The sequence below is a fragment of the Eutrigla gurnardus genome, assembly GCF_963514095.1.
Source record: "Eutrigla gurnardus genome assembly, chromosome: 22".
Lineage (NCBI taxonomy): Eukaryota > Metazoa > Chordata > Actinopteri > Perciformes > Triglidae > Eutrigla > Eutrigla gurnardus.
The window spans coordinates 19,345,038-19,367,187 of NC_139933.1; the positions used below are offsets into that span (position 1 = coordinate 19,345,038).

Below are 22,150 nucleotides of genomic sequence, written 5' to 3' on the forward strand. Positions count from 1 at the left end.
CTCATTCTTTTATGCCAAAAGTGCAGCTTCCTCTTTAAAGTTCTTCTTCTGGCACTCAAATGGTCAGCTTGTGGCTCGATGTTGACCCGCAAAGCTGTTACTTCATTCTGTTTAGTGTGTGTGTGTGTATTGTCCTGGGAATTGGCAATTGTCCTAGTTTGTATATTATAGCCGACCTCTGGCCTCAAGGCTACCTCTGAACTTTAATAGCCGGCAGCCTGTGCTGGCATCAAGCTACTGAGCCCGCCTGTTGGTGTTGCCTCAGCTGTTTGTTGTTTGCGATGGCACCAAGTGGATAAATAACAGCTTTGCTGCTAATCAGCCTAATTATCTCTGCCGAGGAGGTTGTGCTTTCGGGATCGTCTTTTATTCGTTTTCAGGATAGCAAAAAAAGGATTGTGTGATACTTTTGCACAAGTATAAAGTATCACTTATATGAGATAAGAAAATCTGGTACTGTTTTTATTATTTTATTTTGAAGGGGGACTACAATAGGGCAGCCTGCAACCCCCTCCAGATCTTCACACTTAATTGAGATCCGGGGGGGTTCAATGAATTGCTTTCATGGTTGACAAATTGCTGCATTGTTCCTCTTATCCTTTGTAACCATCTGTGCCTGTGCTGTCCAATAAAACATCTGTGCAACATGCCGACAAAATGGAAATGATGAGGGTGATGAGAAAGGGATGAAAAATGGCAGGCAAAAGAGAGAAAGGGAGGGCAGAAGAAAGAAGAAAGATAGGAAGGTGATTTTCCGTCAAGATATCTTGTTGCGTAAGTGACTGAGAATCCTATTGCAAGTGTGTGCAGATGAATTACAGCATCGGACTGTTCTGATGTGGCATTCGTTTGCCACAGCCAGACATCTTATGTAACCACAAATGAGGAGCAGGCCTTGCCATCAAGCACCCTGTATCAGGTACACCCGTCAAACACACACCTCGGACCATCGAGAGCCCCTGAAACGGGATATACAGTCACATTGTTGCGGTGCAGAGAGGGCAGCTCTGAGCTTTTATCAGATAACCACCCGCAATTGTGCCCGTTGGACGTTCCAAAGCTTTGGTTGCGTCTCTGAAAGGGCAGCCTGAAAGGTCGCCTCATAAAGGTCACTGCCTAGTCATGATTTCTTTCTTCTTGTGATCTTGATCCTTTGTGCCTTGCGGGTTCTTCACACAGATGTCGGCGCTAAACAACATCTCTGGTTGTCATTGTGCAACCAAAAGATAAGGGACGCATGGGGATATGCAGAGCCTACCTGTGTAGATAGTTGCCCGAGGATCAGTGTTCATTTTTAATGTGAAACCAACCATTTGCAAAGGATATTTAATACTCTGATAGAGGGCATTTGTCATCCCATTCTCCTGTTAATGACCAGGTGTATTTTCATGCAGATCCAATTACAAATAGTTTGAGGAAAAGATGCAGTTTCGATATGGCACACTGGTCTTTTAATCCATCCAATCCATCAGTGGTTCACCTCATGAGTTTGTAAAAAATTCCTTCTCCATTTGCTGTCTACTTCTCTTTGGGTTTTTCTTTTTCTAAATATCAAGTATCAAGCTGTATTTGTAGCAGCTGCTTATGTGACTAACTATGATCTCGTTAATTACACTTAAAATGTTTAACAAGATATTTCTTAATTGCTGGCATTGAGAACAGATGGAAGCCTGTGTGTTGATCACAGAAAATAAATATTTTACTGCTACAAGACAGGGAACCATTAATTTAGCTTCCAATCAAACTTTATATGGACTGTAGGCCCTTTAGATGATTGAGATTTCTAATTGCCCTTTTGTCATTTTATTAGTGATCCAAGCCCTCATTTAGCTGTAAGCAGTGCCTATAAACGCAGTTGATGACTACACCACGGCTTACTTTTGTTGGTCGTCTTGGCAGCATTTGCCACTTGGCACACAGCAGTGGAGCGGGTCCGGGAGAACCAACCAGGGCAGGCTGGCTTGTGAAACCGTACCACATCCAGGCTTTGAATTATGGATCCGCAGTGGGAGCTAGCAGCTCTATAATCAGTAAAATGGCCAACTAAATCAACCCCGCTGCTTTAACAACCAGAACAGCAGGCCCTGTTGATTACGAAACCCATCAACCAAGAAAGGTGCTGGGCAAGGGTGCTCCATCGCACCCCACTGCTTTCTTTATGGCATTTAGGCTAACTCCATCACGCTAATTGGTTTCATGTCGCTGCATGAGCAAGCTGTTGTTTTGACTTTGGCTGATCCTTGTGAGGATATGAATATTTCAGGAGCCACAGTGTGTAAATTCATGCTCTGACTATTTGTTTTGTCAACCCCAGGGTCACGTTGAAATCGAGTCAAAGCCCTGCATCCAAATGAAACGTGGCTTTCGCTCGTGATGTCCACTGTGAAAAAGGACAGCATGATTACAACCGCTAAAAATGAAGCCACGTTTACAGAGGCTGTCAACCAGGAAATTGCTTTCCATTTCACCCAATGTGGTTTTTGGGTCTCTCTGGCCCGCTTGTGTCAAAACCTGACATCTCCCGCAGTGCCGGGCCATGAACTAGTCAGCAGTTATTGGTCCCAGCAGAACGAGCAATAAGACCCAGCAGAAAATCTGACCTTGAAGTCACACAACTGGAACATAGCTGAGAGGTTCGCTTGTTAACCGAAGATCGTCATTAACAAGCCGAACCGGTGAACTAGTTGCTGCTGATAGGAGTGCAGATATAGTGGCTAAAGGTCATACAGGATTAACCACCAGCTTAGAAATCTCACTGAGAACTCACGCTGTTTCTATATTGTAGTGTAGTAGTTAAAACTGTCAAAATAATTGTCTTTTACTTTCAAGAGATTGGAAGGTTAGATTTATATGAGGTAAGAGAAACGGATAAATTTAGCAAAAAGACATACATAGCAGATTAATGTGCTCTTGTGCCCGATCTTCGTAGAGTAAATAGTCTTCATAGAGAGTCACAGCCAACTGTCCCAGTAATTAATAATTATTGCCATAGTTACAGTTTGCCATAGTTCATTTACAGCGACACCAGAACTTTAATCTTATCTGTGTTTGCTGTATAGAGTGGTTGCTGTGCAGCAAGTAAGAGGGTGTGATCGGTCAGCTTCCTCACGCTGACTGATGGTCCTCGGGTAATTCATTGGTAATACCAGTCCTGGGAGAATAGGGCTATAGAAATCCCTGGGCAGTGTGTGATGAAGATCCTTTTATAATTGTTTTGTAATATCATTAATCTACCAATGATGTTCTCGGTGTATAATTTGTTCTATAGAGTTTTAAAATATCTATAATATTTTCTCTGATCAGAAGCTTCTTAATTGAACAGAGAGAAGAGTATGCTGAGAAGGGTAAGTCTAATCACTGGGAGGTTTCCTTTATTGGCATCAAAACCCAGGACCACGCCCAGTCGTCCAGTCTTATGTTGCCACAAAGTGTGCTGTCATTAGAGCCAGCATCTTACAGTCTTATCAGAAGACATATTAGTGGTATCGAATCTGCCCAAGCAGCAGCTGCTGTGTGTGGATGTTGGGTGGAGCCATGGAAGGTACTGTAACTCAAGAAACACAGGCAGCAGATGGGACGAGGCGAGAGGTGTTATCAACACCCTTGGCCTTAATGATTTTCCCAAGTGCATACACATAGACAAAACTGTTCATGGATGAGCACCCTATTAGATACCTACTATGCATGCAATTATGTAAGAGCATTGTTGTTCACTCATCAGCCTTCTCAAGGAACACAATTACACACATGCACGCACCATATATATAAAGAGGCGATGTTCACACTAAGCCAGCTATGTTTGAAAAGGCATATTATAATATATTATATAATGCATTTTCTCTTTGCAGCCAAACTTAACTGTCAGGTTTTTATATCACTGTGATCTACACAGTGGCACCATAGTCACATTTTAGTGTGGTAGAGGACATTGAAGCTTGATGTTGGATGACATGTAGAAGCTTTGTGCTATGCAGGCATTGTCAGCGATCTGTATTTATGAGGCAAATGTGTTTTTTGGGCTATAAAATCAAATTGAATGTGAATGTTGTCAACCTTTATGGACATGGTCTTGGTGTAGCAGCTCAGGAATTGCTGTTTGCCTTGGAAAAGAGGTATTATATGAGTCCTAAACACATTACTGCTGTATGTTTGAACAACAACACAGGAATGAGACGGAAACAGCAAAATTGTGTCTTTTGCTATCATGTGGAGTGTACTGAAAACTGTAGGCCAGTTACTGCTAACCGGATTATGTTATCATTCTCAGTTTTAGCGATTCAGGAGATGCTAGCTAATGCTGATTTTAAGACATTTACTTTATGCTTTATTTATTTAGCATTTGGTCAAAATATATTCACGAAAAACCAGAATGTGCAATAATGGCCTATAATATTATATCAAACAGTCTTGTGTATTTTCTGTGAGTCCCGTTTTGGGAAGACTAATAAGTAGAGCTACAGCTATCGAATCTTGTTGTAATTGAGTAATCTACCGATGATTCCATTGATTAATCGAGTAATCGGATAAAAAAAATAAACATTGATTATAGTTCCCATATACACTGTTAATTTCTTAACACATTCGGTCAATAACGATAAACACAAGTAAACATGAGAAAAAAAGAAAGGAAAAAAAAGCTAAAGATGAATGTTATTTTCTTTATTTAAATCTCAACACAAACAAGAAATCAAAACCTAAATTGTTTACAAATAAACATAAAATGCTGGTCTTTGGTGATATTATAAGCACTGTTAAATGTACTATCATTTCTGACTCCTCCCTGCTCCGGTTTGTGGCTGTCTGATGCTGAGACCCTGCGGGGGAGGGGCTGCTCGGCCCATCACGCACCTGTCCCGGTACCGGTTGGGTTTCTGGTGCCTTTTTAACGATTCTGAACGATGACAGTAAAAGCAGCGTTCCCAGCCTGGCTCTGGCCGTACTGCAGAATGTTGGCCCGCCCACGCGGTGAACCGGAGACTGGATCAAACAAAGTCTTCTTAAAACTACGCCTGACCGGACTGCCCGGTTCACAACACCGGTTCAGACAGAGACAGTGAGACAGGACCGGTATCTTACGGGAGGGGAGACAGTGAGACAGGACCGGGCGTCTTACAGTAGGGGAGACAGTGGGACAGGACCGGGCGTCTTACAGGAGGGGAGACAGTGAGACAGGACCGGGCGTCTTACAGGAAGGGAGACAGGTGTTACGGGCACAGCAACTTTCTGTACGAAAAGAAACATCGACAGTTGCTCCATTTTTGATGCTCAAGTCACTCCGCCTGATTACTTTTCCTCTCAAACATTCAGTGAAGAAGAGACGGGGGTCAGAGCCAATCACAGACGAAGGCCAACCCCTACTCGGCCTCTGATTGGCTCTGACCGTGGTGATTCAACTCTGTATGCTGTGGGGGAAAAAACATTACACTACACAAACAGACCCGCTGAATGGAGCACCAGTGCGACCAAGGAACATATCTAGCCGCATTTTTGGTTGCATGTGCGCCCAAAATGGTTGCACTCTGGAGCCCTGACTTCTCCACAAACGGTCCGTGTGGAACAATGATCCCTGCTGAGCAGCCGCATAATGCCGAGAGAGGTATTTAACGAAGCTTCGAGACAGAGTTTTTGCCTCAAGCATTTTTTGTTATCTCGAGTTACTCGAGTAACTCGGTTTCAGCCCTACTACGACTCTGGTGCATTGTAAGGGACTACATTTTTTTAGATGAATACTGTCATAAACCTAAAAGCATACAAGTATAACAGTTAGTGCAGAGGGGCACGTGATAAAGCGTCCGCGATAATGTTGTCTTTCCCTTTAATGTGTCGGATGTCAAGATCGTATGCCTGCAGAAACAAAGACCATCTTACCAGTCTCTGATTTGGACACCTAAGGGACTGTAAAAATGTCAGTGGGTTATGATCAGTATACACACTCTAGGTTTCTCCACCGGCTACATATACCTCAAAATGTTGCAGGGCCCAAATCAATGCTAATGCCTCCTTCTCTATGACTGAATAGTTCAACTGGTTTTAGAAAAGAAGCTGACCGGTCTCACCACCCGCTTTTCATCCACCTGAAGCAAGACGGCACCTGCACCCACCTGACTGGCATCTACTTGCAGCATAAATGATCGATCAAAGCGTGGAGCTGCTAACACAGGAGAAGAGCACAACAAGTTTTTAACGTTTTCAAAGGCTAGCTGACAGTCAGATGACCAAACAAACTGTGCGTTTGCTTTCAAGAGCTCAGTTAGAGGACACACAACAGAAGAAAAGTTTTTACAGAAGCTATATATAGTATCCTTCTAAGCCCAAGAAACGCTGTAACTCCACTGCTTTAACTTTAGCCTGGACTGGGGTCACATGACCTTGACCCACCACATGGCCCAGGTACGTCACTGTTGCTCGAGCGAACTCGCTCTTCGCCAGATTTATAGTAAGCTGCGCTTCAGACAACCTCTCAAATAATGCACGGATGCACTGCAGATGAGAATGCCAAGTGTTGCTAAAAATCATCAGGTCGTCTAAATAAACGGAGAAACCCTCCAACCCGGTCACAACACGATTCATCAGCCGCTGAAACGTAGCTGGCGCATTCCTTAAGCCAAATGGCATAACTGTATAAGAATACAGACCAGAAGAAGTTACAAATGAAGATATATCCTGTGCACGCTTGGACAGTGGCACCTGCCAATATCCCTTAAAGGAACTTAGGGCAGGATCAAGAAATAAGACTCAACAGTGACACGACGGCCGTTAGGGTAACTGCAGCCATATGCCAAGCCGGCGCGGGAGCGCGCATGAACTCTTCAGTGCAGCTGATGCTGTGACACGGTTATTTATTTACTCGCTGTTCACGTGACTGTTTACTACAAGACCTCCGCACATGCCTCCGCGGAACTACGTTGGTAGCATACATCTGCGAACAGCATCATGTCAAGCGACGAAGTAAGTAAACAAGTGTTTATTTTAGTGTAACTTTAGGATGTTTCTTTGACAACATTAGCGCATTCATTCAGCAAAATGACAGTTGTAATGTAAAGTACGTTTACCTTACACTGGCCAAATGGTAACTAAAGTTCAAACTTCACCAGCCACGGTGAATAACGAGCTAGAGATAACCATTGTTTTGTGACTGGTGAGTGAAGCTAATGTGCCTGCCACCAACGTTATGGTATTTGAAGAGCATTTGGCTTTGTGGCTGCAGCTAATTTCTGACTGTGGTAATTACCAACATAGCTAATATTTATAACATTGGATAAAGCTTGCTAACAAGCTGACATAAGTGTACAGTCATTATCGTGTAACAGCAGTAGTATGATTCAATGTCTCAAGCCAAGTGTTATGTGCCAGTGTCACTGAGATAATTTGTGAAACCATTTCCATTATAAGACAATATAAATGGTATGAATAGCACTGATGAAAACAAAGTAAATACAAGAAAAACAGAAATGTCAATATGTCATAACTGGTATTATACTAAGTTGAATCAGAATAAAAATAACATCATATAAAATCATAACATCCCTTTGAGGATTACTAAAGTTATTCTTATTATTATTGTTCTCAATGTTTTTGTTTCAGGATTTGGAATTGACTCTGGAAGGAGTGGCACACATGTTCCAGATAGAGGGCAGCCTGCTTGGTGCACCTGCCTGAACTGCCGACGCATGCCAACCCAAATGGAGAACTTGTGCTGTCGGCAGGCTCCGGACCAGTGTCTGAGCAGGAGTGCCCATCTGGAGATGTACTGCCTGGATGAGGGTACAGGATGACGTGGAACGACATCTTCGCTCTGGAGGACAGCCAAGATGTGGGCAGCGATAACAGAGAGTTTCGGTTTGCTGCCTACCGGCAATTTACGATATGGCAGAATGGGCGTCTGGGAAGAGGGAACCGGAGGCCGATACCGAGCTGCTATGTTATTCGCATCCGGGCCAAATTCCCTGACCCTTTTGCGAATTACACAGGTTACAAGGAAGCTCCATTTAGGGTGCCGGACTGACAATTTCTACAATACCTCAAAAAATTACATTTTTCAGGCAAAGATTTCATCCAAAAATAAAAACCATTTATGTACAGTCTATATTTTTATATTTATTTTCAAAGTTTACAGAAAAACAAAGTATTTTTCAAATTTGCAGTATGTACATAGTTTTATTTTGTATTTATTTTTTGTATGTTTATAATAAAATAAATGTCTGGTAAACAAGACGGTCTTGTCTTCTCTCTTCTCTTGCTCACATCTCTGGATCATGTAGCTGAGGCCTTTATGGAGAGAAGAGAACAGTAGCGTTAGAACACATACCAATGCTCCAACTCCAGCCATTAGAATATCTTCCCTGTCAAGATAATGTCACCAGTGTAATCAGTGGTGTGTGTGTAGTTGGGAAGTGTGGCTAAATACATGTCAGCACTTCATGTTATTTTATATTATAATATTTTTCAATGTTTTGTCTATATTCTGAAAAGATTGAAATTCCTGAAAACATACTAACCCCTCAGACACTGGTTCGATTGGTGATGATCGATGAGAGATTTTAGCAGCTGTCCGCTTGCTGGGTGTTGATGTTCTCATCTCCTTACTTCCCTGAGTAGCTGCTTCAGGAGTTTGCTTCTTCTGGTAGCTGGAAAACAGCAATATTTTAAAAAGTTACAGTCTGAGTCAGCAAGCTGGCTGTGACTTTGCTACCTTGGTGTCTTTTCTCTTTGGCCAGAACAACTATGGCCATACAATGTTTGCCTGCAACAATAATAATATGAAAATACGCGTCTCAGTCGTTCGGTAATATTGTGCGCTTCACTTTTACAAACAATTTCTTCTGCTTTACATACAACGCAATGTATAATGTCTGGAGCAATCTTGTGTGGAAGGTACAACACAAGTCAAAAAAAAAAAATGCTAAAAGCTCTCTCTCTGAGCTTGTTTACATGCGATTGTGCACTTCACGGTTAGCTCTGAATGCCTTTTATTCAGCTACATCACAACAGTATCGTCAACACAATAGCCCCTAACACACAGCCTGTAAATACCGTTACTGTACCCCCTAAATACTGTATTTCCCAGGGACGGGAACGAGACGGGAGCCGGTGCTGTGTGTATGATATAGCTTTATCCCCTACACTCACGAAGCAGCCGGGGAGCCGGCTCGCTGTGTGTAGCTAGCGGCTAATATGACTACACAGACACGAACAAATCGTTAGCCTGTTGCTACAGCCAGCTGCTAACGTCACCTCCCGGATAACAGTTGGGCTTTCGGTCCCATATATAAAGGGACATATTTATAACTATTCGGTTTCAGACTAAAGGACCGTGGACAATGCGCAGTCTGTAATTATTCAGTGTTACACAGCGTTGGACTAAGTTACATGTTAGCAGCTAACGCTACTTTGCACTTTAGCTCATTCCGAGTCCTCGGTGATCTCATAAGATTTTCAAATCAAGCCGTAAACATGACCTGTAATGTATTCTTACCTGGTTACTAGGAAATTAGCCATGTCAGCATCTGTTTTCAGTCCGAGTTCAAATTGAAGCAGCCTCCATGAGTCGAACGCATATCCAATGTTTATCCGGGTGCCAGGCCGGCTTTGGTCATAACTTCGTTTGGACTCACGACTTGCCGCTGATAAAACCTTCGTTTTCTTACTTTTTAGTGGACTTTGTGTGGTGGTGGGTCATTTTCCGGCCGAAGCAGAGTCCATTACTACACATACAGTACTTGAATCCACCGCGCTTGTCTTTTTCCGGTCTCCAAGCCGTCGAGTACGCGCATTCAGCGTCATTTGACGTCACGTCCGCCGGACTGCGCGGGAAATTCGGACCACGAATTGCAGTACATCATGCAGCACACAGCCTGTTCAAGGCAATGGGGAGATATGTGTGTGGTCTCATTCTTTTTGGTTTTGAACGCTTCATCACCCATTAGCATTAAAAGACTTAAAGTGAATGTTTATTTTTTCACAAATCCTGCCCTAAGTCCCTTTAAGCAAATCAAATTTGCTCACAAATTTAGACGACCCAACCTGATCTATACAGTCGTCCATTCTTGGTAACGGAAAGGAATCCACTTTTGTAACGGCATTCACTTTTCGCAGATCTGTACAGAACCTCAGCGTTTTGTCAGGTTTAGGCACCAAAATGCATGGAGAGACCCAACTGGAGAACGAAGGCACAGCAATATCATTTTGGAGCATATATTTGATTTCAGCATCCAAATACTTGCGCTTCTCCGGTGGCATGCGATAGAAACATGGAAATTTACCCAACAGTTCAGACAGTTCAGTGCGTTTAGACTCAGACAAATGAGAGAGCGGCATATTCAAGTTACCAAGAGATTCTGAATTTTTCAACCGCCCATACAGCAAAGTCTCTGGCTCTGGCACCCCGTCTCCCTCATGTGCACCAGGCACAGAACCCACAACCAAAACTGGTCGCACCGACTCATTTCCATTCTGCTCTGCATCAGCATCAGTTACCCTCTGGTAATACTGTTTCAGCAAATTAACATGGCAGAGTTGTGTTGATTTTTTACGCCCTGGCGTTTGAATTACATAAATCAAGTGCGAGATTTTCTCTGTGACTGTATAAGGGCCTGTATATTTTGCATGAAACGGCGACCCCACCAGCAGCATAAGCGCAAGGACCTGGTCTCCTGGAGCAAAAACACGACGTACTGTGCGACGATCATATGTGTTTTTCATTTTGCTCTGAGACGTTTGCAATTTCTCCCTTGCCATCCCACCAGCTACAAACAATCGATGTCTAAACCCGTTTACAAAGTCAATCAAATTTTGGCGGCTCTGTATCCACCCATCCATCTTTAAGTACTGACAAAGGCCCTCGCACAGAATGTCCAAAAACCAAATAATTTGGGCTGAAGCCTGTACTCTTCTGTACAGCTTCCCTCGCAGCAAACATTAGCCACGGGAGCCCCTCTTCCCAGTCCCCATCCAACTCTGTGCAATATGCACGCAGAAGAGATTTCAAAGTCTGGTGGAACATTTCCAACGCGCCCTGGCTCTGTGCGTGGTAAGCTGAGGACTGGTTATGTTGGATGTGCAACACTTTTAACACCTGTGCAAACATGTGAGACGTGAAATTAGAGCCTTTATCACTCTGTACAACCTTCGGGATACCAAAAACTGAGATGAACTGAGTCAATGCCTTCACAATGGATTTAGTAGTTATGGACCTCAAAGGATATGCAGCAGGATATCTGGTGCTCTGACACATTACAAAACTTCTACTGATGTTGACGACCTGGACATGAGGCTAATTAAGAAAGTATTAGATGGAATCATTTCACCCCTGACATACATTTTCAATCTGTAATTTCAAACCGGGACGTTTCCCACCAGAATGAAAGTTGCCAAGGTTGTGCCACTGTTTAAGAATGGTGACACACACGAGTTTACCAATTACAGACCAATCTCAATACAAAAATCCTAGAGAAGCTATTCAACAATAGGCTAGACAACTTCATCAACAAACACAAATTGTTATGGCTTCAGAAGGAACCATTCGACTGCCCTAGCTTTAACTGAGTCTGTGGAAATCATTACCGACGCTATTGACCAAAAACAATATTCCATAGGAATTTTCATACACCTGAAAAAAGCATTTGACACTGTTAACCATGATATTTTAATAGCTAAACTGGGATATCTCTCCAGTTTAGCTATTAAAATATCATGGTATTAGAGGTGTATATATGGCATTAGAAGTGTAGCACTGCAGTGGGTCAAGAGCTATCTACACAAGAGATCCCAATATGTCAAAATAGGTGATAACACATCGACTAGCTTGGACATAGTCTGTGGGGTCCCACAGGGGTCAGTTCTGGGTCCAAAGCTGATTATACTATACATAAATGATATATGCAAAGTGTCAAATACTCTGAAATTAATATTATTCGCGGATGATACCAATATTTTCTGTTCGGGGAGTGACTTGAACCAACTTGTGGAAACAGTAAATCAGGAAATGGCCAAACTTCAAGTGTGGTTTAATATAAATAAATTATCACTAAATCTTGGAAAAACTAAATACATGCTATATGGAAAAAGAGGCTGCAACAACAGTCCTTACATTCAAGTAAACGGAGTTAATATTGAGAGGGTCCGTGAGAATAAAGTACTGGGAGTGATTATCGATGACATGTTAAGTTGGAAACCACACATAAGACAATTACAAAGGAAGTTGGCCAGGAGTGTGTCCATACTTTGGAAAGTACAAAAAATACTAAATCAAAAAGCACTTCATCTGTTATACTGCGCACTAGTCTCTCCGCACCTGCGATACTGTGCAGAGTATTGCAGGTATTGATCCAGTTGAACAAAGGAAGGTACGAACTACGTTAAAATCCTTTTCCTTATCGGTCACAGGTGTTAGACAATGGAATGTGTTAGAAGAAGAAGTAAAAAAATCAGCAACACTAAGTGGCTTTAAGAAAACGTATGTAAATTCAACCATTGACCGGTACAGATTATTGCATGTGAGTTGATAAAGGTCTGAGGCACGAATCAGCGAATCAATCTGTATGCACTGGACTTAGCTCTCTATACCACCTACTGCTGTAACATGTTATGTCACAAGTAAAAGAAAATGTTATGTCAAATAAAAAATGCAAAAGATATGAAAATATTATGAGCATATTATTTTATCCTGGGTTATCGCTTTGTGTTTACCATGTGTATTGTATTATTTGAACAAAGATGTGTGATGATGATGATTTAACTGGCATGCCCGAAATAAAAAAATAAATAAAAAAAACGAATAAAAAAAATTACCGTTAAGAGATATTTACAGCCCGACTTAGAGCACGGTAACGGTCCCACACAATCCACGATCAGATGCTGAAAAGGTTCACTTACAGCAGGAATAGGTTGTAGTGGTGCTGGTTTAATGCCCTGGTTTGGCTTACCCATCAACTGACACACATGACATGTTTTTATATAAGAGGACACATCTCTTTTCATGCGTGGCCAAAAAAAATGCTTCAAGATGTTTAAATATGTTTTTCTGACACCAAAATGCCCACAGTCATCATGAGCAGCTTTTAGCACCAAGTGACAAAATTTTTCCGGCACCACCAACTGAAACACGGCATTTCCCATAAAATCGTTGCACAAGGAAACCCATCTTCTGAAGCAGGGCTCCAGACTAACTTTTTTTTTTAGGTGCACCAGCACAAAATGTAGGTGCACCCACATTTTTCATTGCGTCTCCTTTAAGGCCAAAAATCGCCTTTTTATCGCTCTCCTTTTACATAATGACAGCCCCTTATGGCCTAGGTTAACTGCAGCACCATCGGCACCCAGAGCAACCGTTTTCTCCAGCCAATCTGCACACTGATGCCCAAGCGCAGCAAATGCTTGCTTTGTGGCAGCATAAATTCCTCAAGAATAAAAAGATCATACAGGTCACTAGCCTATAGATTGCAAATGGAAAACTGTTTATCTGATCTTAGCCTAGCCTACTTATATTTTTACTTAGGCTATTCATTTTTAATATTAGGAATAGGCTACTATACAAGTTCCTATTCATGATCTCTCATGCTGTAATGTGGGCCTTCAAACACTGTGCGTGTCCATGCTCCACCTCGACATGTCCAATTAACATGTTTCCCCAAAATGCGGCAGTAGACAATAACGCACTTCTTCGTAGAGACGTCTGTGTCGCCGTCAATCATGAATGACTTGTATGTGGCGTTTCCAATCTACGCAGCTGTCTTGTTCTTTAGTGTGTCGGCATTTTTTTTCATCAGAATATTTTCAGACTTAAATTTAGTGAACAGCAACTCCTCCTTTGCAATATTGTATGCAACGTTGAATTTTATAATAATTTCAGATTCCTCAGCGGACCTGATTGATACAGCCTGACACTGAAATGCAGCTGGGAGAGGGGCCACTTTATTAACGCACTTATCACGGCATGTAGTATGCTTTTTGGACAAATTGCGCTTTTTCAACGTCTCGATGATTTTTTTTTCACCCGAGCAGCGTTAGGTGCACCAGTGCGACCTACAATTTTTTTCAGTCGCGCTCATAAAAATTCCCTGTGAAGAGTACTCCATTTTGCAAAAAGTAACCACTGGCTGCATCATTTATCTCAGAAGTGGACAGAACACTGTTAAATATTTCTGTCAGGGAGGAATCATTTTGCTGTTCCTTCAACAACTCAGTTTGAGAGACAGACAACGGAAAATCAGCCAGTGAGGGAACCTCCAAACTGACGTCATTGCACCCATCAGGCAACGCCTCCGACTTCGCCATTGCGCGTGTGACCGCACAGGCTGAAAGAACATCGGAGCTTTCGCCAGAGACAGCATCAACTGGACAGAAAGTAGATTAAGCAGATTTCCTCTCTCGCCAACCTGCGTCATCAAGCACCGTGCGCTCTCTAAAATTGTTTTTAATGGAGCAGCACATATTCGTCTGCTGATACAGCAGCCTCAGCAGCAGTGATGTTTCTCTCGGTAATGTACGTGGTGACATGACTAGGAAGCAAATTTTTAAACTGCTCCAAAACAACTAACTCACAGTTTGTCAAAAGTTGTGATCTCGAATGCAGTCAACCAGTGTTTAAAGTGAAGTGTCAAGTCTCGTGCAAATTCAACGTACGTTTGACCACTTCTTTTCTCCCAAGATCTAAACCGCTGATGGTAAGCTTCTGGCACAAGTTTGTAAGCCTTATGCACAGCTGATTTTATTTTTTCGTAGCTGGAGCTGTCCTCTAAACTCAGAGACAAATAAGCCTCCTGTGCTTTCCCTGTCAGGACACACTGCAACATTAAAGCACAATCGGAGTCTGGCCAAGGTATCTGGATTTTTTTCACTGAACTGAGGCAGCAACCGCAAATTATTTATATCAAAGCGATGCACACTCCGATCAGAGTAAGACCCACTTTCCCCTCTACTTTCGGACAGACGTGACAGCTTCGCCTTCTCAGTTTGCTGACGAATCACTTCCAATTCGAGTTGTTTTTTAACCTCCAATTCTTGCTTCCGCTTTTCATGATCCATCTGCAACATGAGAAGCTCTTTCTGAATGTGGAAGAAGCTTTTCCTGATGTTCCGTTATAATCCCATTTTCCACCAATGCCGATTTTAAAGTACATTTAACACTTTCTTTGAGGCGTTTATCACCCACAGCTACAGAATAGTGCTCAGCTATCTTAATTAATTGTTCTTTTGTACATTTGTACATTTATCGTTTACCGCCAAACAAATGGAACAAAGAAACCGGATGCGCCACTGGCGCGTAACCGCACTTTACGCACACGCGCACCAGCCGGTTCCTGTGCCAATTTACAAAATCAAGCCCCACAGTAACAACTATAGCCAAGCAAATACACTCAAAACACAGGCTAAGTTCAAATAGTCACATTTAGCAGAAGTGTTGCCAACACTAAAGCAAAGTGCGCGACTACTTACCATAGTCCGAAAGGCTGCTATTTGAACCAACCAACATAATGTTTTAACTACTTTACATGGCACAAACGGGATCAAAAGCTGGACGAGCCCCCACTTTGTCATAAACCTGGCTCTAGGTCATGACAAAAACTGTGAAGAGACACAAAATGCTAATCGTTTAAGTGATTTATTAACAAAAGTCGTAATAAAGTTAAACTAAATACAAATATGAGGTGTGGAAGTCAGTAAGATCAGTAGTGTGCATGTGGGTGTGTATGTAAAATGTGTATAGGGTATTGTGGTGCAAAAATAAGTGGCAAGCAAAGCAGCAACAGGGCTTCTGGTGTCAGCAGGGTAGAGAGTGAGAGAGCTCCAGGAAGCTGGGCCTTTTATTTCCTGTGGAGCATCGGGCCCAGGTGCTCCAGATCAGGCTGCATCAGCTGAACCGTAGGCAGAATGATAGCCGTTAGGAGACAGACACACACACACACACACACACACACACAGCTAGCAGGGCCGTCACAATACACCTTAGTAAAAACTCAAAGGACTTGGACACAGTACGCTGTTTCTTTGCTACTCCTTATTTGACAAACAAATTCTTCTGACCATACTCGCATTGGCTTTGAAGGTCAGCAGATTGTTCAAGACTTATTTGGCTTAAGATCCTCTGATACTGAGAGAAGTACCCCCTTGTTCACTATATCGTTCTGGTAAAATGTGATCGGAATTCGTAATTGGAGCTGGACGGCATGCAAAGAAATGTTAGAAGAGACTCGGGAAGTTCAGAGAATAGGGAGAAAGGAGGGGTGTGGTTGTAGTAGTGAGAATCAGAAAGCATCGACTGCTGCACATCAGACTCTCCGCTCCTCACGTCCTCTCCTTGTGTCTTCACTACAGTTGCTCCTGATCGTCTCCATGTCTGTAATGTAGAAAAACAGCACAAAAAGACATATTTTCAGCCCAGTAAAATGAATAAACTCAAAAGACAACCAAGTGTTGCATTGCCTTTCCCCCTCTCTATCTCTCCTCTTGAATTTCAATTGAGAGGCTTCAAAGTGAGCGGCTCAGTGGCTGATGAGGTCATCAAACAAGCTGGGTGATTCAGCGCTACAGGTCTCATCGGGCTATCTCGGCCTGCCGCTGAACAAAGCTGGTCGTCTAATAATCCCGGAAAACTTCCAGCTGCCTCATTGTCACATCTGAAATAAACTTCAGTGTACTCTCCCTTATTTTCTTTATTATTATTGGCTTTTGGGCCAGTTGCACATCAGGACATTTAAACCCACGACTCTGTGAGGGGAATCATTTTCCGTTAGCTGTGGGCAACCTGCCGAGCTGATTGCACTTATTCTGATTGAGTGATCAACAGCATTATTATATTTTCTTCTGCCGCCATACCACTAAGAATTCATCCCTGAAATGTTCCTTCAGAGAGCTGTGATTTACCACCGATGATTGTGGGGTTAGGCATAGGCTTTGTCAAACAACACAATTGGAACAATGAGACGTGGCAGTCTCCTTGTATTCATGTACAGCATGAACACACACACTGCTCCGACTGTCACACGCTCCAAACAAACAGATTTCTTTAGCAATGGCAATCTTCTGCTGATCTCTTTCTACCAGATGCTACACTATAATGTCCTTGACATGAGGGCTAATGGTTGGGTATTTATGTTAAAAATTTGAATTGTGGATTAAGAAATACTGACTGCAAAGTAGAGAAGTGCATCTATCTGTGAACCACTGCAGTATAATGAACTTAGCTGATAAGCTAAGCTGTAACTGTCTGATGTCTTTACATTTTCCCGATATACCTCACATGCGAAGTCTTTGAGGAGAAGTTGACGTCAGCATTCTGTGTGAGCTGGAACCGCCAGCTGATGCTCCAGCTGTGCCTGAACCTGCTGATTTTTAAACAAACGGGAAATTTGCGAAAACTAACTCCCAGCGATGCTGTAATTTTCTCCTCTGTGAGCTGACAAATTTAATTGGGACATTCATTTTTATATTTTAGCAACGCTCCTACTGTCCCTTTGTTCATTACTCCTATTTTTTTCAAGCTGAACCTCAGCTCATTGACTTGAAAGAACATTTGCTCACAGCTCCACCTTTCCCTGTGATTGACATAAGACATGTCATCAAGGTAATTGGCTGCTCAGATGGCAATATGGGTTTAAAGACTTTCTCATCCATTCTCTCGTCCCTGTTTCCCATCTTTGCCTTCCTCATCATCATTAGATGGTGGTTCTGATGGACCCCATGGAAGACCCAGACGACATCCTGCGTGCCAACCGCTCCAGGGAGAAAACGTATATGTTCGATGTGGCGTTCGACTACTCAGCAAATCAGGTCGCCCAAGAGGATAAAGCTTAAAATAACACAAAACAACTGAATTAAAATCACAGCACAGCATCTGTGCCCCCTTGAACTTTCACATTAAGTTTATTTTCTTCTTCCTGTGCAGGAGGAGGTGTACCGAGCCACAACCAAAGGACTGATTGAGGGCCTCATATCAGGCTACAATGCCACTGTGTTTGCCTACGGACCCACAGGTTTGTGTGTGTGTGTGTGTGTGTGTGTGTGTGTGTGTGTCTATATGTGTGTGTGTGTGTGTGCTCACACCTGTGTATGAACCCACAAAGTTAAATGAGCCCTCTTGTCTGAATGGAGGGATATCATCCCCCTATTACATGTGTTGGCTTTCTGGTGCATAATCTCTGGTCAACCTCTCTCTATAGCCCCGTTTAGACTGTCTTTTTGTTGCGGGAGTATTCTGCTATTATTCAGCCCCGTCATCATTCTTAACGATCGCCGAGGCTGAAAGACGTAACAGAATATTACGCCTCTAAGACGGCAACAGAGGTCATCACAGAGCCGCATCAGAGGCGAGATGAGGCGATACGGCATTCTATCTAAACTCCGAGCACGGAAAAGACATGACGAAGTGAAGACGCGTTACCAGAGCAACACGCCGACGGCGGATTAAACAAGCTCAAAGCTTAGATCCGGAGAAGATAAAACTGAGCTAGTTGCTCGTAGGAGGCCACCGTTATACACATCGATATGTTTATGATGCAGCAACTTTGCTTGTTGAAGAGTCGTGTAAATATGCAAGCTAGCAAAAGTTCACCCTTTGTAGTTGTTTTGATGCATCGAGCTAATCAGATTTCCGACGCCCATTGAATACGTCACACGGCTGCCGAGTCCAAAGACGAGACCATCTCACTCGTTCTGCAACATCGGGGTGATATATAAATGCTGACACCGTTGCAGCGTTAAGCCGCAAATAAAGTCTAAACGCTCCAAATCACAGGATATTTTGACTCGCCTTCCACCATTACGGCAGATTTATTTCTTTGTCTTTTCTTGTGGGGAAGTAAACACAGGTGTGTGTGTGTGTATGTGTGTGTGTGTATGTGTGTACACGTGTGTGTGTGCCTGTGTGTACGTGTGTGTGTACGTGTGTGTGTGTGTACGTACATTAGGGTGCATCAAATTTGAATGGGAAATTTTAATTTCAAAATATCAATTTGGCTGGCATTGCATTTTGTTCCAATTACTATAAAAATGACTTTTGCAAAGTTTTGAGGAAATCCATTGAGATTTAGGGGTGCCACCTAACACAAAATTTTGTGAAATTTAAAAAAATGTGCAATTAGTCTATTAGTCAATTAGTCGTGCGTGTGTGTACGTACGTACGTGTGTACGTGTGTGTGTGTGTGTGCGTGTGTATTTGTGTGTGTGTACGTGCATGTGTGTGTGTGTGCGTATGTGTGTGTGTGTGTGTGTGTGTGTACGCGTGTGTGTGTACGTACGTGTGCATCCTGTCCAACAGTGTGGTCAGGCCAGCCAGGGACTAATTAAGACAGCACACCCAGAATATTCCGTCATACGGACACAGTAAACACTAAGCTTAGCATTAACTTTCATTTGGCGGTTTGGCTTAAAATCTATTGGTTAATTTGGTTAACGATGAGTACAATAATGAGTATGAAAAACGGTTTTCATTCACGTTAAATTGGTCAAATGTGAAGTGTTTGTTTTCTGTGTTCGGCGACGTGGTTGGGATGGATCCATCTCGGCGTGGCTGTGCCTGCTGCCATGGACTACTACTGTTGATACTATTGCTTCTGTTAATACCACCACTACTGTTAATGCTACTACTACCATACTACCAACACCAAATGCAGTTGGAACCCAAGGGCCTGGGCTGCACGAGATTTCTGCCTAAAAGTCTATTAAGGCAGTTTTTTCTTGCCACTGTCGCTGTAACGCTTGCCCCTGGGTGATGTTGGGAATTTGAAATTGTGTCGACTCTTGAAATTTTGAGCATATTCTAGTCCTGCTCAATGTGTTAAGTGTCCTGAGATGACTTCTGTTGTGATTTGACACTATAAATAAAATTTAATTTAATTGAATTGTTCAGGTTGTGGGAAGACGTACACCATGTTGGGGACAGACAAGGAGCCAGGGATCTACGTCCGAACACTGAACGACCTGTTCCGTGCCATCGAGGAGACCAGTGACGACATGCTGTACAGCATCTCCATGTCCTATCTGGAGGTCAGAATTTCATCTTCCAGACATTTCTCCTCATCACAAGCTCACAGAATCATCCAGTTAAAGCACCAGCGATGACATATGTGACCAGCCACGGCAAAACCAGGAACAAGTCGACCTTGGGGCATTTTGAGTTATTCACAGATTCTGGAAGTGTAGTTTCTAAGCTTTCCAATGATGTCTCACACATGGAAATCATGCTTCTCTGAAAACCGTACACTGAGAAAACTGGCGAGAAAGGAAACACAATGGTGCTCATTTGCATCTCATTCAGATAAGCCCTCCCCCCTACAGATGTCACTCAGTGATATCTGGTATCTGTTAGCATGCATGGCAGAAAGTATTGTAGTGGTTTGAACAATGGTTATCAAAAGCAGTTATCATGTAGGTAATGTTGATGTAGTGTTATTTTCATTAAGCACTTTACTGGAATTTAATTATGAGGTACTTTATTGAAATGGAAATGCTTAAAGTATACAATGTAAACATTTGAGGAAAAAAATCTTACAGTACAGTCAGTAGTAGAATTAAGTGAATTTAGTCCAGGCCCATTCTCCTCAAAGTGTTTGATTATATCAGTCAGGGTGTCTTTGCCAATTCTGAAAAGGAAAACAAAGAAGTTTCACATCATGTGTCATGCTAACAGGCACCGTCCAAGTAGCTAATGCTAATGATTTAGCAACTAGCCTATTGTCCTCAGGTAGGCTAGTTGCTAACTCATTAGCATCACAGTCAATTCAAGCAATGCCAACAGGCTCCTTGGCACCTTACTGTTAAATCAGATGCCCACATTACAAGCCAAAAACCTCCCATTACAGCTTAGTTTCGATGTGCATATAATTTTAAAACGACAGTACTGAGCTAGCTTAGCCAGCTAAGCAAAGTAGATAACTTGGATGTTAACGGAAACTCACCCCATAAAAAACTGAAAAGTATTCCTGCAGACTTCGTTGCCTGAGATGAAATAAGAGGTCTGGGTGCACTTTCTTTTCGTCTGCGGCTTTTTGGCGGATGCAGTCATCTCCGAAGTAACTACTGTACGTCCGTTTGCTCTCTTTCGGCAGCTAAAGAATCCATCCTTATGCTGTACATAAGCTCTTGAGAAAGTTTGTCGCTACATGAATGTCTTCCAAGGAGAGCGTTCTCCTTCCGTAGCATTTGCAGTCAGTTACGGATTTCCTACATTTCGCTGTCTATATCCCCTTGAAATGTTACCATAGATATAGCGTCTGATATGTTACGCTCCAGCTCCTCTGCTGTGAGTACAGGGTGCTGTATAATTAGCCATGTGTTTCACTTCTAACGTGCAGCTGATTGGCCGAAAAAATAACAACAGCGCGTGAATGGCCAATGGTAATCAGTATGGAAATTAACTGGATCGCCATACACGCCCCAGCAAAGACACAGACAACGGCAGATTTTTTCCGAAACTACAAATACAAAATGTATACTTTTAAGGCAACTAATACTGTTATCTGAAACATGGAGTGGCTTCTTCATGATCTCAACTTGCATATTCTGCAAAAAAAACGAAAATCACGAATTTTGAAAAAAAAAAGCTTATTTCGTTGTTTACTCGAAATCGTCCCAGCCGACTTGTTGCTGGTTTTGCCGTGGCTCCTTATTACTCGAAACACTGTCTCCATTTACTCGATTGCTCACGCTGGGTTTAAAGATTCTTCTGATTTCTTCACGTTTGAACCGGCTCTCGTATATCTCTGTTTCTGTCAACGACACAAGCGGAACTACTTTAACCTTCATGTGTTCATACTGATAAGATCTGAGGTGGTTAGCTAATGCCACTTGCAGGCAGATGCTACTGGTGTCTGTTTACTTTTGCCAGGTATTTGTTTCCCATTTGAATTGAGCAGAGTGTGCATCCTTATCAACAGTCCTGTCCTCCCACATACAGATGAATACTCTGTAGAACTTTAATTCTGCACAGGTAGATAGATGTTTTTCTTTTTTTATCTTGTTTTTTTTGTTGACTTTTTTAGGTCTTATGTAAATCACTTTGAATTGTTGATGAAAGGGACTGTACAAATACACTTCCCTCGCATCCAGTTAAAACTGCTAACCAACGATATTTAAACCTAAATGTGTATTAAGAGGAGATGTAATGTAGCCTGCCTTGTCTCTCCATTATAATCAGATTTTTTTTCTCACCCCT

The 22,150-nt window shown here is 42.5% G+C and overlaps 1 protein-coding gene across 1 annotated transcript in view; it reads left to right on the forward strand.

Moving 5' to 3' along the window:
- The window catches only part of kif19 (kinesin family member 19), a 69,501-nt gene that overhangs the window by 18,927 nt on the left and 28,424 nt on the right, over positions 1–22,150 (forward strand). The window contains exons 4-6 of the mRNA XM_084002123.1: positions 17,659–17,769; positions 17,885–17,972; positions 19,847–19,983. Coding sequence (XP_083858249.1) covers positions 17,659–17,769; positions 17,885–17,972; positions 19,847–19,983 — 336 coding nt within the window. The remainder of the gene's footprint in view (positions 1–17,658; positions 17,770–17,884; positions 17,973–19,846; positions 19,984–22,150) is intronic.